General features: G+C 45.3%; 1 protein-coding gene across 4 annotated transcripts in view; it reads left to right on the forward strand.

The window, feature by feature from the left end:
- Positions 1 to 12,996, forward strand: part of mecom (MDS1 and EVI1 complex locus) — a 34,339-nt gene extending 21,343 nt beyond the window's left edge. For all 4 annotated transcript variants that reach the window (XM_071916363.2, XM_078284210.1, XM_071916364.2 and 1 more), the window contains 7 exons: positions 3,940 to 4,106; positions 4,784 to 4,861; positions 6,600 to 6,769; positions 7,768 to 7,912; positions 10,302 to 10,547; positions 10,655 to 10,841; positions 11,008 to 12,996. In XM_071916363.2, the coding sequence (XP_071772464.2) occupies positions 3,940 to 4,106; positions 4,784 to 4,861; positions 6,600 to 6,769; positions 7,768 to 7,912; positions 10,302 to 10,547; positions 10,655 to 10,841; positions 11,008 to 11,142 (1,128 nt within the window). In that variant the 3' untranslated portion in view covers positions 11,143 to 12,996. The remainder of the gene's footprint in view (positions 1 to 3,939; positions 4,107 to 4,783; positions 4,862 to 6,599; positions 6,770 to 7,767; positions 7,913 to 10,301; positions 10,548 to 10,654; positions 10,842 to 11,007) is intronic.
- The last annotated feature ends 4,541 nt before the right edge of the window (positions 12,997 to 17,537 follow it).

The following is a 17,537-nucleotide window of genomic DNA, read 5'->3' on the forward strand; positions in this document are numbered from 1 at the left end:
GCATTGTGCATCATTTTGTACCGATTCACCTTAAGTGAAATGTATTTGAACTTCGCTTTTCGATTTGTTTACATCCTGCTTTACATTTAGACGTATCGCCTCTCGCCCTCACATGAAAGGGTCGAAGCGGGGATTTCCAGCTGAGCTACACCCTGTCCATTTAACTGCTCTGTATATATGTTTGCTTATTTGGAGAATGAAGCAGAGCTGTTGGAAATGGGCATGGGGGGGGTGAGTGGAAGGTGGGGTGGGGGGGGCTGCTTTACATCAGCACTAGGGTAACAGTCTCTTTGGGACACGGAGGGGGAAGGGAGGGGGGGTCGGGGGGTAGTAGTTCCTCCCTCCAGACATCTGGTTCCCGATAAAGATCAACAATTGAGAATGCATCTCGCTAATTAAGGCCCTCTCAGCATCACTGACATCTGAAGATAGCCAATCAACAGCTGGTCCCAGAGAGACGCTGCAGCAACAAGCAAGTTCACAGACGCACACACAGCGCCCGGGGGAAAGGACAGGGGGGGTGGGAGGGCATGGGGGGGGGGCCTTAAAGAAAGTAGGGGGGTATAAAGCCTTTGAAAAATCACTTTTGAGCAAAATGTGGAGGCGTTTATCCTCTTGTCCTTCAGGTTGGACATTTCAGACACACAGCATTGTCAAACAGTGGCCTAATGAACCTGACTCACCATCCATAAAAATGGCTCAAAGACTGTAGGTAGCCCGGAAATGTAATCCGTTACAGACAGATGACCACTTGTTTAAAACTCAGTAATAACAAATTTATTGGATTGTTTTAGTAAAGAAATCAAATTACTTTGAATTATTTTTGGAATATTTTGAAGACAAAATATGAAGCTACAGAATATAAAGCTTGTCTCATCTACTTTTTTTTTTTTTTTTTCAAAGAGCAGGTTGTAGCCCAACAGAGGGTCACATAAAGATTAGAAGGGGTCCCAGATTTATGTTGTAGAAACATGTAACACTGCAGTGTGACCCAGTGCACTGCAGAATTAGTTGTGGTTAAGATAAATATTATTTCTCACACAGACATCACAGAGTCTGAAAATTAGTACTATATCAGTACATGTTTGTTTTTTTTCTACTATGTGCAAAGGTCAATTGTTCCCAAAGGTACTAATATAAAATGTACCTTTTTCAGAAAAACATAAACTTGTGGACTTGCATTTAAAAAGCACTGTTCCAGTGACAAATGCCTATTGTGGCTGATCAGGACTAGGTCAAAAGATGCAGTATTTTACGTTTTTTCTGTTTTCTGTTTTTCATCAAAAAGAAACAGAGTCACAGACAAAAGGTGCGATATTAAAGTTTTTGAAGAGAGCTGTAAAGTGAGTGTGTCTAGGTGGGAGCAGGTTCCCCAGTAGATAGGTTCAACAGCTCTAAAACCAAAGTGTCTTATCAGACAGGCTCGATACTGCCGACAGCTTTAGGGCCCCTAATGTTCCCAGGAGTTATGGGCTCTCATTGAGCAAGGGAGACAAACTGAGCTTTACCCCCGCGCCTGTAAAGAGCCCAATGAAATACATATTGCACATTCAAAAGAAATATGAAAGCATTTCACCTCCCTCTCTCCTGCAGCCCCTTGCCTATCTCTCTTTCTCTCTCGCTCTGTTGCTCTCCCTGTCTCCCTCTTGCCTTTGATTCATGGCATGCAGCATTGGCATATTCATAATCAAACGGACCTGACACTCCACATCCTCCCTCAGTGGGAACGTCGACGGCTGCGGCAGGAACTTTACACTCGGCCGTCACTCCTAATCAGCCGCTCCCAACGCCAGGCTCCTTCACCATCCATCAGCCTCTTTCTCTCTCTCTCTGGGCTCTGTCTTTTTCTCTTGTTTCTTTCTTTCTTTCTTTCTTTCTTTCTTTCTTTCTTTCTTTCTTTCTTTCTTTCTGTTTCCCATAGTCCATATTTATCTGTTCTGCACCCACTTTTCTCTCTCTCCCATCCTCTATTTCTTCATTATGCTCACTTCTGCTCCCATTCTCTTCCTCTCTCTCTCTCTCTTCCATCCTCCATCTTGGCGTGAAGCCGGAGAGTGACAGGGGGTGAAAGCAGGAGATGGGATGTCAGAGCAGGAGCAGGGCTCTGCTGGAGGACCCGAATCACCATTGATTTGTTGCCTTATTGAAATAAGAATAAGAAACAGGCTGAAAATTCAATACACGCAAAATAATGCAAATTCGCGTGGCCCCTTTTAAGGAAAAAAAAAAAAAAAAAGCCTGTGTGCGAGATGGGCTGACAGGCCCTGCGGCCTACCGGGACCCCCCTCGCCCCCACCCCTCCTCCTCCTACACCTCCTCCTCCTAGTTCTCCCTTCTTCCACCCACTCTCCCTCCCTCGTCCCTCCCCCATCCCGCCCCTCTCAGCACAGCGATATCATTATTACCCGTGTCTGGCCCTTGATCAGTAATGTCAACATCTTTCATATTGACGAATGTGCTGTCTGCCCGCATTGTGCACAGAATGGTTTACAGCCCGGCAGTGGACATGAATCACTCCTCTGCCACACACACACACACGCACACACACACACACATGCACAGTTACGACCAGCAGATACACACAATGCACACGCAATCACACACACACATGCTACACTCATGCCTGTAAGCACACATATTCTGCACACACATACGCTTTCTAGCTCTCTTTCTCTCTCTCTCTCTCTCTCTCACATACACGCACACATTACAAATACATTCTTCTCTCTCACACACACATGCATTTTCTCTTTTGCACACATTGTTGGCAATTAATCAACTATGGCCACCATGCAGCATGTACTTTCTCATTCACATACACACACACACACACACACACACACCATCTGACAAGTACATGTATCTCCCCTCTCCTCAGAGGGTATCTGATGAAAGCAAATGTTCAGCTTCATTAGTAGATTGGCTGCAGTCCTTGTTGCTGTGTCTTTGTGCCGGTGTATAATGTATGTGCTTATGTATCTGCATGTGCATGTACATTCGTGAGAGAGAGAGAGGGGAAGAGAGTTGGCTAAATTTAACATAGAAAGCTTCACACCTGCGCTCCACTGACCACAAATGGATGCAAATTTGGTTTTAGTATAAAGTTATGAATCAGAATCAATTTTATTTGGCATGCACATGTAGCAGGAATTTGACCTTGTGATTCATGAATCATTGATGAACATCATAATAAGAATTCACCCAATACCTGCTTCACATTATTTCACCTGGTCTGATGCCTGTTCACTAAAGGAAAAAAACACAAGGGTCGTTAATCAAACAAGATATGAACAAATCTGTATGGAAAGCATTATTAATTTATGCAGTGAAAAGCATTTAACTGTAAATTAGCACCAAATCTTTATAAATATTTGGCATGCGTGTTTCATGTAAAAGCAACTATGATATGAATATAATTCATGTAAAATAAGTATGGTTGTTGTAATTTATTTTGTTTGATCTTGCTATTAGAAACCCAATGGCAAAATGGTTAATTGTGCCACTATCTACCCAGACTGTAAAAATATCCATCTTAACAAGTCGTTCAGTCTAGTATTGAGTCTTAAAATAATTTGTAACAATTTTTTGCTAAAAAAACAAACAAAAAAAAAACAATGCAAATCAAGGTTGATGAAAATGTGGTTCAAATTTAAAATTTGTTGAATAAAATTGAAAGAAATTTCTTCAAAATTTCTTCAACAAGACAATTATTCAACCAAACTGATTTTGAATTATCACATTTTTTTTTAATCAATTTTTTTTAATCAATTTTTTAACTTGTTTGAAGGAATTGTTTATGACTCGGTACAAAACTGAATGGCTTAAGATGAACATTATTGCAGTGCATGGTAGGCCTCTCAATGCTAAATGAGGTTTCAATGTGTGTTTGACCTGACGGCAAACACCTGACTCTGTCCCGCCTCCGTTCTGTCTCCTTAGATGTCAGCCATCGAGAACATGGCGGAGAAGCTGGAGACGTTTGGTTCATTGAAGCCGGAGCCCGGTGACCTGCTGCGCTCCGTCCCCTCCATGTTTGATTTCCGAGCCCCGCCCTCGGCCCTTCCAGAGACGCTGCTGCGCAAGGGCAAGGAGCGCTACACCTGCAGGTAACCATGGCAACTGATTTGCCAAGTTTTGAACCTTTATGCAAGCATGAATCATTTTCAGTTACTCTGTAACATTTTTAATTTTAATGTTGGACATTATTTTATCAGTCAATATTTTATCTTTGTTCTATGACAATTAGTTGGTGCTTAGTCTCTTTTGAGTGTGGATTTAAAAAGTGGTTGGTGTTTTCTGAAAGGATTTCTGCTTTCTCTGTGGCCATTTGTTACTAAGTATGAATTGAAGTGTGCATTGCCAGTGGAGATAAACACTATTTCAAAGTCATGGTGGATGTGATGTCCTTGTGGCGCACTGTGAGTGGTGTATACCCAGTGGTCTCTCTCTCTCTCTCTCTCTCTCTCTCTCTCTCTCTCTCTCTCTATCTCACACATTGTTTACACAAGGAGGTATAACTGATTAGCAGATTAATAGGCTGTTAAGGCCCCAGTGCTTTGATCTCACCCTCGGTGTGTGTGTGTGTGTGTGTATATATATATGTGTGTGTGTGTGTGTGTGTGTGTGTGTGTATATGTGTGTGTGTGTGTCCTAATTGTGCTGTATCTTCTATTCATCCACAATATGAAACAATAGTCATTCACAATCTGCAGTATCTGTAGTAAAACTTCATTAATCAGTGAGAACACATTTTAAAACTGTTAAATTTTTTTCCCCTTTATAGATATTGTGGGAAAATATTCCCTCGCTCTGCCAACCTGACCCGCCACCTCAGGACTCATACAGGAGAACAACCATATAGGTAAGACTATTTCTAAAAGTCTATATTCACACACAGTGTGTGTGTGCTCAAGTGTGTGTGGCTGTTAAGTATTGGTATGGGCCACTCACTGAGCTGTGTTATGTGGGAACAGACAGTTGAAGAGGAACATGTCAGCTGGGTGTCATCCTCCTCTCTCGCCCTCTACCAGCATCCCTCCATCTATCAGTTTCACTCCCAAAAATGCACACTATGCAGAATAACGAATATAGGCGCTCTTTATCACAGCATAGTTCATCTGTGAAGGGTCAGATCAGAAACAAAAAATGAATTTACTCTATCCACAAGCATGAGTGAATGCAGCGACCGCACTTTCACACAGCAGACAGACAGTTGGACAGACAGACAGACGCAGCTCATTTGTTAACAGCACATGGATGTTTTCCCAGGGAATTCTTGTCCGCAGTTAGAACAGAGTTTATGTATGTTTTCCTATGCCGTAAAAGCCTGGAACAATTATCCTACTGCTAAATAATTTGCCCGATGAAAAATGGTGTCCGTCGCCTGGGTGACAGGAGGAGGGGGTTTGAAGTTTTTTGGTAAGGAGCAGAGCGGAGAGGAGAGGGGAGGAAGTTTGGTGAAAAATTGGGGTGATGAGGAGCGCGGGCAGATGTCCAGGCCCGGCAGCTGTGGCCATTCCTCTTGTGTGCATGAGGCCAGACTGGAGCTGATCTGGGAGCCCGCTGGCTACTTGCCGACCCGAGTGTGGCTTGCCAAATGAAAAGGTTATCAGAAGATTAAAAGTTTTTCTTTGTTTTTGTTGGGTTTTTTTCTCAAACCATAGCCCAGTTGGCACATAAGGAAGAAAGATGCAAAAAAGTTTCTCAGCACTATTGCTATGTGGGAAACTGAGAGACTGGGAGTGTGGTAGCCATTGCCAAAGTCCCCTCCTGCTCAGAGTCTATGCTGCATTATTACTGCAGGATTTGCCAGTTGCTGCTGGGGCTGAAGTAACAGTGCAGCAGCAGTTCAGTACACATGTAGAGAATGGATCGTACACATTTACTACATCTGTATAATAATGAGTAAGCTCTGGCTAGCGCTGCCTGGCCTTATAGTAACCAAGGTAGTGGAATCTTGGCCCAAAGCTCGGAGGAGGCCTGCTGACCACGGGGGAGAGGGAGAGACAGACACAGGCCTCTGCTGCCCCGCTCTGATAGACTGCACTCCACACGCTGGCATGCCATTAAAGATCGCCGCTGTTTATTGTAATTTTTTGTGGAGATAACCAGGGGGTTCCTGAGGGACAGCCAATCGAGCGAGCTAATTCCAGCAGAAGAAAAGATGTAATCTTCTCGTATAATTTTGCATGAAGAAACTTGGCAAGAGCCTCTAATTTTGGAGGGCTAGAACCAAATCTGTTGCGTGCTTATTTTGTGAGAGAAGAATGCAATTTTATTGCGCTGGCTGGAGATAAGAGGCAGAGCCGTTTCACCTTGAACAAGCTCCTCCATCATGTCTGGGACTGTGGGACTGCGAGAGGGGATGTGTGTGTGTGTGTGTGTGTGTGTGTGTGTGTGTGTGTGTGTGTGTGTGTGTGTGTGGGTCCCACATTATGTATCCCATTATGTTTCCCACAGAACAAATCACATGTCTCTGATTCATTACGTGGTACAGTGCTACTAATGACTAGCAGCTTGTGTGTTTTGCTGTTTTTGTCTCGAAACTTTTTCCTCTAATAATTGTTTAAGTGAAAGTTAAATTCGCTCTTTTCCTGCAGGTGTAAGTACTGTGACCGCTCCTTCAGCATCTCCTCCAACCTGCAGCGTCACATCCGCAACATCCACAACAAGGAGAAGCCCTTCAAGTGCCACCTGTGTGACCGTTGCTTCGGTCAGCAGACCAACCTGGACCGCCACCTCAAGAAGCACGAGAACGGCAACCTCTCAGGTGCGAACCAGGAAGTGGTCTTGAACATGCAATAAAAAAATTTAAAAATCACAGAGTTTCTGAGCTTGGATTGGCCTAGATAAATCAATTCTTCAGATTGTTTAGAAAATTCTCCAAAGAATATGGCTGGAATGATGATGCTATGATGACAGAACTTATTTTCTCTCTGCATAACATCTCAGACAGGATGATAAAACCACTAGTCCAGAGAGAGCTGGTTTACTAACTATTATGCGTTCTGTATTTACCAGATGAAAACTCACACTACCTGAATTGCATTTGTAAATTCTCCTCCTCAATAACGTAAAACATAATTTACACATGGTTGGAGACTATTTGATAAGCAGAGAAATTAAATTGAATAAATCTGTCTTCCACTTCTGCAAACAACACAAAATATCCTCTGACTTTGCTGCTTTCGGCAGCAGCACAAATCACAGCTTATTGGTTTGATAGTTTGCATCACTCTGACTCTGAATCAGCAGAACGACCGGTGACACCTGGCTAGCAGCCTGCTGCAACAGTCCTCAAAGGAGGCCTCCACTTAATCAGACATGATGTTCACTCTATTAAATATGAAATCAATTATCTGCCACACTCTCTGGAGCTGCGGCGTCATGAAAAATATCCCCAGTCCCCGGCAGTCTGAGTATGAATTGAGTCTCTATAGATCACAATGCACAGACATGTTGTGGTAATGACAGTAGATGGGCAATTCTTGCTGCAGTTATGTGGCAGAAGCTTTTTGTTGCCAGAGTTAGTATTTAACCTTTAGTGCCTGACAGGCTGAGTGCTAAAGACACGCTCAGTTTTCACTCAACATCACCTCCGTTCCACTGTAACAATGAAAAAAGTGCTGTAAATTTAGTTCGTAGGTGTTTTGGGGTATAATTGTGGCCCTAATGCATGTATTTTCAAAATTGATTCTGGATCAAGACTAAAGTAGAAATACCATGAAAGTCTTGAAAACAAAATTGAAGAGTTTTGTCTTTCTGCAGGCACTGCAATGTCTTCCCCGCGGTCTGAGCTGGACAGTGGCAGCGCCATATTGGATGACAAAGAGGACTCCTATTTCAATGAAATCCGAAATTTTATCAGCAACACAGGCCAGAACCAGACGTCCCCTGACCCCTCTGAGGAAGGGTAAGCATAGCTCTATGTGTTCATTTCTGAGGCCTGTCTGTTTTTCTCCAATCAGATTCCACAGAGCTGGAAGCTAAACAAGAGGATGATTATAGACAAAAATCAGTGAACGCTCAACTGCTTCTCAACTGCCAGATCTCCACAGCAGGGACCAGCGAGGCTTATCAAGGCCAGGGCCTGCTCAAAATATTTCAAATAGGGGATCGAATCAGCATTTATTCATTTGAATCAGTACCTGCTTTTTATTTTGGGAGAAATTAAGTCTAACACAGAAATGATGAAAGATTCCTGCATACTGAACCCTTGCAAAGATTGTGAATTTTTTAAGTTTGTTGGGTGTACATAGGACTCTAGGGGAGTTGAATAGGCATGAATAATGGGTCAGCTGTTATTAGCACAGTTTAGCACTGGAAACCAGGCTTGTGTCACTGATTGCCGCTTATTGCCAGGGCATTTCCATACCACCCAGCCAGCCTTCATTAATTATCACATCACTCGGAGGTTTGGGCTAGAGAGTAATCATCCGTGATGACATTCAGGATAATCACAGCTTTTGGAAAAGCGCAGGAGATCTTTGTAACTGTTGCCTTTCGGCCACACGTACGCACAGATATCTGTGCACGTACAATTATGTCTGAGGATTATGCAAATAAATTCTCTGGGCTGTGATCGGGTCGGATAGCAGTTTAGAGGTCTGCTCAGGTCTCTGAGTTTGTTTTCACGTGCCTAAGTTTGGTTTGATCACAGGGCAGATTGTACGGCCAGATAGAGATCTCCCAGACTGCTCTGTGATTGTGTAGCAGGCCTGTGAGAGCGCGGCCAGGCGGCAGAGTGTCAGAGGGACGGGGAGGGGAGCGGGAGGGGCAGCAGTCAGCCCGCCACATCTGGAACCAACATGTCCGCCGACAGGAAGAGGGTAGAGGGGGTGGGGTCAAAGGGTCGGCCCGTGTTTCCTTTCAAAGTGCTGCGCTCCTGACTACTTCTGATAGATACTTTATCCCCAGCAAATTACCACGTTTGAAAGCGTAATTAGCGAATCTGTTTTCTTAATCACAGAGCTCTCTCTCTCCTTCTCTCCCGGTGCTAGTCGCTCTCTGCGGCCCTGCGATCTCGACACGGCACGAACAGCACCTTGTCAGCCCCGAGCGCTCCCTCCCACGGGGAGCTTTTAAACTCCGTCCAAACCACACTATTATCAGCTGCTGATAAAAGAGGAGAGATGATGCAGATTCTGCATTGTGCTAAAATATGGCCTGCAATTATTCCTCCTCTCCCTCTCTTCTCGAGTCATTGCAAGCTCAAGTACATCCCTTTCAGACGCATCATATCCTGTTTGTAAGCATCCTGCAATCTATGGGGTGATTTGGTCGATGTGTTTTAAACTCTCCCCATCTATCTATCATCTTCCCCCTGTCCGTTTCTCTCTCCCCATCCCTGGACCCTTTTGTGCGAGAAATGGCATTTTTGGGAGCTGACGAAAGACGTCCCGGAGTGTAATTAGTGAATCAGTCTTAATGTGGTTCCAGATGATTTACCAAGTGGTGGTTTCCTGTGGCGCTGAGACAGTGGGGCAGATTAAGACCCAGGCAGTTTGGATAGCTGGCCCCGTCTCCCTCCACAGGGACAGAGGAATGGGCCGGTTGGCAACGCTCTCATAACTCTCCCACCAAATGGGGCTGTCAGCTAAATATTTTGCCTATTAGATGAATACGAGATAGTAGGGAAAATAAACAAGGAGAGAGGCAGAGCACTCCGGCTAAGTGCTGCAACGATCAGCCCAGCGCTGCCGTGCCCAGAGGGGCCCAGAGCCTCGATGACAAACGGGATTCCGGCTCTGCTGTGCCCCAGCTGCCATGTCCTGCTTCAGATCCATCTCTCTCTATTTCTCTCTATTTCTCCGTATGTCTCTCTCTCTCTCTCTCTCTCTCTCTCTCTCTCTCTCTCTCTCTCTCTCTCCATTGTTATAGTCTAGAGCAAGAGGAGATTCTCATAAGAACATACAGGAAAAAGAAAGCAAAAACAAAAACGCATGAGCACATTCCAGCTGAAGGTTTAAATAGGGGAATCCAGTACTTGTACTTGCCAAGTGTATTTTTTCATTCCATTGTTTTTTTCCTCATTATGTAATCATTTAACAACAGGTATTTAAAGGATTTGCTCTCACTAATTTAATGGTATTTATTTAGGATCACTGGGAGATTTTTACAATTTAAAAAAGTTGGTAGGCAGTTTAATTGTTTTCTCTCATGCTTTTCTTAAACTTTATAGTTAAGGGGGATTTGTTTATGAATTGCACAGCCAACAAGGAGGATCCCATTGTCAGTTGTCCCTCCTTAAAATACCCCATTTAGTAAGTATTATTGATCGATTTGGTGTTCCCGCTCTACAGGTTGAATGGCGCTCCATTCGAAGAGGAGAAGCCGTTGATGACCAGCCATGCGTCACGTGACCTAGAAGATGAGGAAGGGGAGGAGCTCGGTGCTGATGAAGAAGAAGGGGAGGAGCCTAGCGACACTCCTGGGAAACCAGAAGGTGAAGTGCTTCCCAGCAACCTGGATGACGACATCATGCAAGACGAAATGGACTTTAATGGGCCGAACGACTTGGACCTCAACTGCAAAACCTCTCCAAGGAGGTAAGTTCAATACAGAGGCCTGAGCTACCGAAATATTCTACCATTCTTAGCAGTGCTGTCAAAACCATTGAAATTACATTATTTTTATTCTCTGCCTTCGTCTCCAGGTATGAGGATGAGGAGGAGCAGAGTGGCTACTCAGCCCTGGATCATATTCGCCACTTTTCAGACATGCGCAAGATGGAGGAGAGCGAGTTGAGTGACGGAGACGGAGACGAGGACGGAGGATCTTTTGGCTCCCCCACTCTGACTGAGGCGGTCAAACAGCCACTCTATAGGAAATCCAAGTCCCAGGTAACATTGTCGCAGGAACATTTATGTTTGTGCATGCGTGTGTGTGTGTGTGGGAGAGAGAGAAAGAGAGAGAGGGGGAGTTTGTATGTATTTTCATACGTATTTACATATGTATTTACATGTAAGCATGGTGTTTAAATGGAACCCGTCTCTCCCTCTCCCCCAGGCTTATGCCATGATGTTGTCTCTGGCTGACAAGGACTCTCTCCACCCAGCCTCCCACACTCCGGCCACCATGTGGCACAGTCTGGCACGCGCCGCTGCCGAATCCAGTGCCATCCAGTCCCTTAGCCACGTATGATGACACCCCTCTGCGCCTGCCCCTTTCACCTCTCACCCCCCCAACCCTGACCTATGGCACTGGGAGCCCATTGTGGGGCCGTCCGCGGGGCCCCTGGCCCTCTGCCCCTGACCGTCCACAGACTGACTGCTGAGCAGAACCACGGCCCATCTGACTGCTGAGCGGAACGCCTTACACACAAAGCAGGGTCACTGTCCCGGCAAAACCCAGCCCAGCCCCAGCCCAAAAAAACTCCAACAGATATAGAGCAAAATGTCCCTCTGTGACCTTAAAATTGATTAATTACATTAACGTCAACCAAGATGATAGTGATGATGATGATTATGGTGAAAATAATAATGCTAAAGTAATAATAGCTGTATTTATTCTGCTGAATTTCTATGTTTTGCACAGCAAAGGCAGCTGGTGGACAGGGAAGATGGATGTGCTGATGTATCATTGCTAGATTGCATTTATTGCCCAGCACATACAAAGCAAGAAGAACATTTCAAGCTGAGAGAGTAAGATCGGTTGTGTCTCCAAGACAGCCGGTCTCAGCCCAGTACGTTTCACCATGTGTAAAGTAGAGACCCCGCCTCTGTCAGTCTCTCTCATTTGACGAGGAATTATCTTTGAAATGTATTACAAGAATTCCCTTTAACCCCTGGAGATAAACAGGTGTTTCTCATAAAACACGTACTTGATGATAAAAATGAAGGGTGGGGTTCACTAGCAACCTGGGTTCAAATGAAAACCCTCTCCATGTAAGGACAGCACTAGCAGCGCTGCAATGAGAATATCACTGATGTTTGAAGTCACTGAAGAACAAAAGAAAAAAAGTAATTGTAAAACTGAAATCAGGCCAGTTTCCCATCTGCGTTTGCATAGCTGCGTGTGTCTGCACAATCATAGCACTGTACACAAGTGTCTACCAACTGTTCTCCACTGCACTCCATCCTGCCCGCCTGCGCTATCTGTGAAAGGATATAAATAGATTGTCTTTTTAGTGGAAGAAAAGAAAACACAATGTTTTTTACTGAGATAAGTAGCAAGTGCTGAAGTTAATTGTTGTTCTGTAAAGGGCATATGTCTTTTCAAAACCCTTGAACCCATCCTAGTCAGCCAACAATACCACTAAATAGCCTGAATGCTAGTCGTTAGCTACTCCATGCTCGTGTGTCTTTCATTTTTAGACAATCATGATTTTGTTTTCATTTTTTTCGTTGGTGATGTTGTTGTTATTTGCTGTTGTATGTTGAGAATTGTATTTATTTCTTGGCAAACTGTAGTTTGTTTACTGAATAGCACTGCTCTTAGCCCGGGTGAAGGGCAGATTCCTCACCGGGCCTATCCCAGAGTTCAATGGGGTTTGTAGATTACATTCGAGTGCCGGATAGTATTAAACATACCATTCACTCCTTATTCTTCTAATGAAACCGGTCGACGAATAGATATTACTTAGGGTTTTTTTTCTATGACAATTTAATGATTCAATTGTAAAAAATGAAAAACATTATAAAGAATGAAATAATTAAAAAAAAGCCAGGTATAATTTCTTCATAAGCGCATGATTGGTCTGATAAGATCTGTATCTGACATTTTCTACGGTTGTCTGCAAGCTTGTGTGACGTTCGGTTCATGTTAATCCCTTGTGCCAAACCTATGATAAATAACAGATTACTTTCATTTATCCTCCCGTTTTGAGGGACCAGATTGTTTTTTTTTATTTTGTTTGTTTTTTTGTTTTTGTCGTTGTTTGTTTATAATCGATTTTAAAAAGTAATCAGCAAGTTGAGGTACTTTGTTTTAATGCTTTCTACAATGTAACTGTTATGCATTTCAATTCAATACTGTGGGAGGAGCAACTAAGAAATAAAGGACTACAATGTGGATTGAGATGTCTTCCTTTCTCTCCCAATCTTTCTTTTCCCTCTAACATCTTACTCGCCCGCTGTCTCCCCTCTCCCCTCCACATAGTCCTTCTGGCTGCCCATCATCTTGGCCCAAGCAGAGTTCTCTACGCAGAGCCTTGAGTCAGAGAGCCACCTGGCTCTTTCTTCTGGCGCTCCCATGGCCTCCAAGAGAGAGAGAGAGGCTGAACTCTGGTCCTCCTTTCTCTCCAGGCCTTGGCACGCATAGAGAGAGAGAAAGAGAGAGAGAGAAAGAGAGCGCGAGAGGGCTGGAGAGGGTTTGAATGTGGTAGTGGGAGCGGAGGCAGGAATGTGTCCTCTTTATTTGTGTCCGTTTGTGGGGCATGATGGATGAGGTGGGTAGATGTGATGACCTGGCTCATCGCTCAAACGCTCAATAAGAGTCCCATCCTGCAGCAGGCCTCCCCATCCGGCACCCCCCTCTGTCACTGCTGCCAGCCGACGTGGGCGGACATTGTGGCTGGGGGGGTTGGAGGTTCAGCAGCTCCATTGTCCAGTGAGTGGCTGGAGGGTGGGGGGGGTTGGAGAATTGGGCATGACAGTGGAGATGGCTGGCGCTGACACTCCACATTTACAGTGCTCTTGGCACCCTAATGGATGGGGTGTTTTCTTAGGGCCTGTCGTCAGCCCTCAGGGCTCCGTGGGGCGTCCAGCTTTGATGAGGTCACAGGGGGTCAGGCTGTGTTGATGAGGTCAGCATGGGTCGTCCAGCTTTGATGAGGTCAGCTGCAGTGGTGGTAGGGGTGGCGCAGGCCAGGGCCATAATGGAGTGGCGGTGATAATGGTCTTGAATAGGGGTTTTACCACCTGTATTATCGTACACTCGTTTCACTTCTAAGTCTTAGTTAAGTGTATTTAATTACGTGAACTGACCAGTAATCCTAGATCAGCACCTCTACTTTAAGAAGATTTGTGAGAGCAAGTCCAGGGCCCAGTTTCCTAAATGCAGTTGTTGTACTGTAAGTCAGTGGGGTTAGATGATGTTCATGTTAAAGATGCTATTGAGAAACCCAGCTATCAACTGTAAAGAAAGTGCTGAGAGGACACTTCAATTTTTTATAGCTTAGGTCGTCTTTGTTCCATGTTAAATAATTGGAGCAAATACAGTGGTAGCCATTGTAAAAGTCTTCACACCCTGCATTGGTGCAGCAGGACTTTCCCCCAAAAAATCATTTTGCAGGTATAACAACAGTATAGTAGCAGCAGTGTAGCAAGCATGTAAAAAGTAGGAATTCTACCTTGCCTGCATCTGTAATATGAGCTTAGTGCTAAGAAGTTTAACTTGGGTTACCGTCTTCGGCTACCAGCGGGACAATGGCACTACCCCTCCTAAGCCACGCCTCCAGTGAACACACTGGAATTTAAATTGCCCATGTAATTACATCACCTACATAAAGAACTTCCCCAGACAAAAGTCCAAAGGCATTGCCTCTTGAAATAGCGCCAAAATATTATGAATAGAAAGCAGTGTGTATTACCGTCATTGTGTGTGGGCAGTGCAGTGGGGTGAGGAGGGCACCCGGGTGAGTTTGGCAGCTCAGCATTTAACTCTTGTGCGTCTTGCATTTGATCAACGTTGATTAGCACATGCCAATGTCACCCATGTATCCTCTCACACTCAATCAACACGTTGGGACGAGTTATTACCATCATTAACCCACAGCTTTACATAAAGGACTCAGTGTGTATTAAAGTGGGGCTGGCAGGGCCAGGGATGTGTGTGTGTGTGTGTGTGTGTGTGTGTGTGTGTGTATTTAAAGTGTCAAGCAAGTCGGACAGAAGAGTGTGGATTAGTCAATGCAATCTGTTTTAGTTAAAATGCAGTGTGTGTGTGTGTGTGTGTGTGTGCGCGCGTGTGTGTTTGTCAAAGGGGCTGGATCCCCAGACCAGAGTCCCTACAGTGTGTGTGTGTGTGTATGTGTATGTGTGTGGTTGGGTGGGCACACTGTGGGCAGCGCTCCTTGGGGCTTGGAGCCACTCAGCTAATGGGGCAGCTGGCACAGCCTCAGAATCCATCAGGCCTCATTATAGCTCCCGTTCTGCCACCCTCCTCCTCTCTTTCCTCTCCTCTTTCCTTCTCTCCCTTCCTTTCCTCTGCCACCCTTCCACGCCGCCGGCCCTGCGTGGCATGTAGCCGCCCCGCTCCCCTCGCTGGAACATACATCACGCCCCCAGAGAGGGAGGCCATCGCAGCTGGCAGCTCTCACACTGATTGACTTGGCACCCGCGCCGACTCAGATGCCAGGGGAAACATTTTCGAAGAGGGAGGCATGGATGGGTGTGGGAGTGCAGCCTACGAGGAAGGATGGAGGGGGAGAGGGAGTCGGTATGGAATGGTACTTGCTAACAGTTGGCACAAGTGCGAAGTGTGTGTGTGTGTGTGTGTGTGTGTGGGTGGGTGGGGCGGGTGGGTGGGGGGGGGGGACTCCACAAATCATCACATCAAGTTTTTGTTGTGTTTACAATAATGGTAGCACCTCCTCTGGCCGTGTCCTCCCCTGTGTGTGTGTGTGTGTGTGTGTGTGTGTGGCTGTAACTTAGGGGTGGAGCAGAGCCAGTGATTACAGGCCAGTCAGACTGCAGCCCCTCTCCTCTCCTCTCCTCTCCTCTCCTCTCCTCTCTTCTCCTCCTCTATCTTCTCCTCTGCTTATCTTCGCCTTTCCCCACTCCTGTCCTCTCCCTCTTAGAAAGCAGCAAAACTTAAGGCTCGCGGTTTCATTACACTATTTGTTTTTTTCCCTCGGGGCCATGGGTCATTAGTGTTATTGATGGGCACTCAGCACAGTCGTAGCGAACAGAACAGAGCGGAGCAGAACAGAGCAGCCGTGCACATGGTTTTAATATGACGAGTCTAATCAGGCCAGGCGTGGTGGCAGAACCACTTGGAGCTTGTTATTGAAATCCTCTCATTCTTTGTTCGTGGTGTAGATTAGAAAGTAGCTAAACAGGCCATCAGCCTCACGGCACAAGCACTGTGGTCCTGGGTAGTGGGACCAGTTAAGGGTTCTGGTAACACTGGGGCAGCTGGGGCACCTATGGCACTGTCAGACAATTTGGATAAATATGTTTGACATAGTGTTAATCATATTATACCTTGAGATATTCATTCATGTGTACTCATCCCACTTAGAGAGTCAAGTTCAGAGGATCTAACTTAAGCATGCAGTCACAACCATGCGCTTCTCCATGTTGAGCGCCATCCAGTGGTGGAAATATTTATGTACACCTACCTACACCTACTTCAACTTCAACTTTAACACATTTCACCCATTAAAAAAACAGGTTTATTTCACAATACTGAATTCCAGTTTCTAGTTTGAGTAGGGAGAACCAGCAATAAAAGATAATTCTGCTGGAACACACACGCGCTCATTTTGTTGAGCCTCACACTTACAAGCAATTAGACTAGCAGACAGATCTAAACAAAAGATGCCTTCTTTACACCGCTCAGATTGTTTAAAGTCCAGAGTGTGGGAGAGTTCCTAGATACCCATCTTTTTGCAGCCTTGACATTTAACATTTATTTTTCCAGGCAGCAACCAAACAAATGGCGCAAGACGCGTTGAAATGATTTTCCCCTTGCTCTTTTATCTGAGCCGACAGCTTTGTCAGTTGGAGTTCAAAACCCCACGGCCTTCTGGGAGATCTACTTCAGCACAGAGGGGGAGAAATTATCTCTGGGACGTAGCTACGGCACTGAAGTGATAGAATCGCCTTGCAGAGAGTAGCGTACGCTTAATTACAGCAAAAAAGTACCCAAGATGCGATCTTACCTTGTAACGGGCTATTTCACCACCAGTTTCCTGCCCCCCTCCACTCTCTCCACTCTCCCTCACCCCTGATAAGCCAGCCTGCATGCTTCCTTCAACACTGGGCCCAGTTTCCCAAAAGCCTTTCTGCACAAAGACCATCTTTGTTCATCGACTTGTAGTAATGAAACAAAAATGGTTTCCCCAAGTGCTAAGATTGTTTGGGAAACTCAAACCTAGCCTGACTCAGCTCATCCCAGCCCGGTCCAGCATATCACCAGATACTACAGCGGGTCTGAGTCACTGTGCTGGGTTGTGAGGTACCTTGAGGTGCTGGATCCAGGGATCAAGAGCATGAATCAGCACAGAGAGCCATATGCTATCTTGTTCTATGCTCTCGTGTTGTTCTGTGCCAAAGTGCCCTATGCTGTAATGTGTTGTGCTGGGTCTGGTTTCCCAAGAGCATCTCAGCATGAAGAATATCTTTGTTAAATTGCAGGACAGCTTTACAGTGGTAGACATTTTATAAGCTTCCCCTATCACGCATCTATCCAGCATTAGTACTGCAGGATTTTACAAATCCTCCTGGAGGTGGAGCATCAGCAGCATTGCAGTAGCACAGTGACCATACAAGTTTGGCTTCCGTGAGAGCTACATCTTTAAGATGATCTTACCATTTAGGTGTGTTTGGTTTGCCAGGTCCGGGTCTGTGGCGCTGCTCTCTGCTGTGGTACAG

Source organism: Centroberyx gerrardi, chromosome 6 (assembly GCF_048128805.1).
Source record: "Centroberyx gerrardi isolate f3 chromosome 6, fCenGer3.hap1.cur.20231027, whole genome shotgun sequence".
NCBI classification, from domain to species: domain Eukaryota; kingdom Metazoa; phylum Chordata; class Actinopteri; order Beryciformes; family Berycidae; genus Centroberyx; species Centroberyx gerrardi.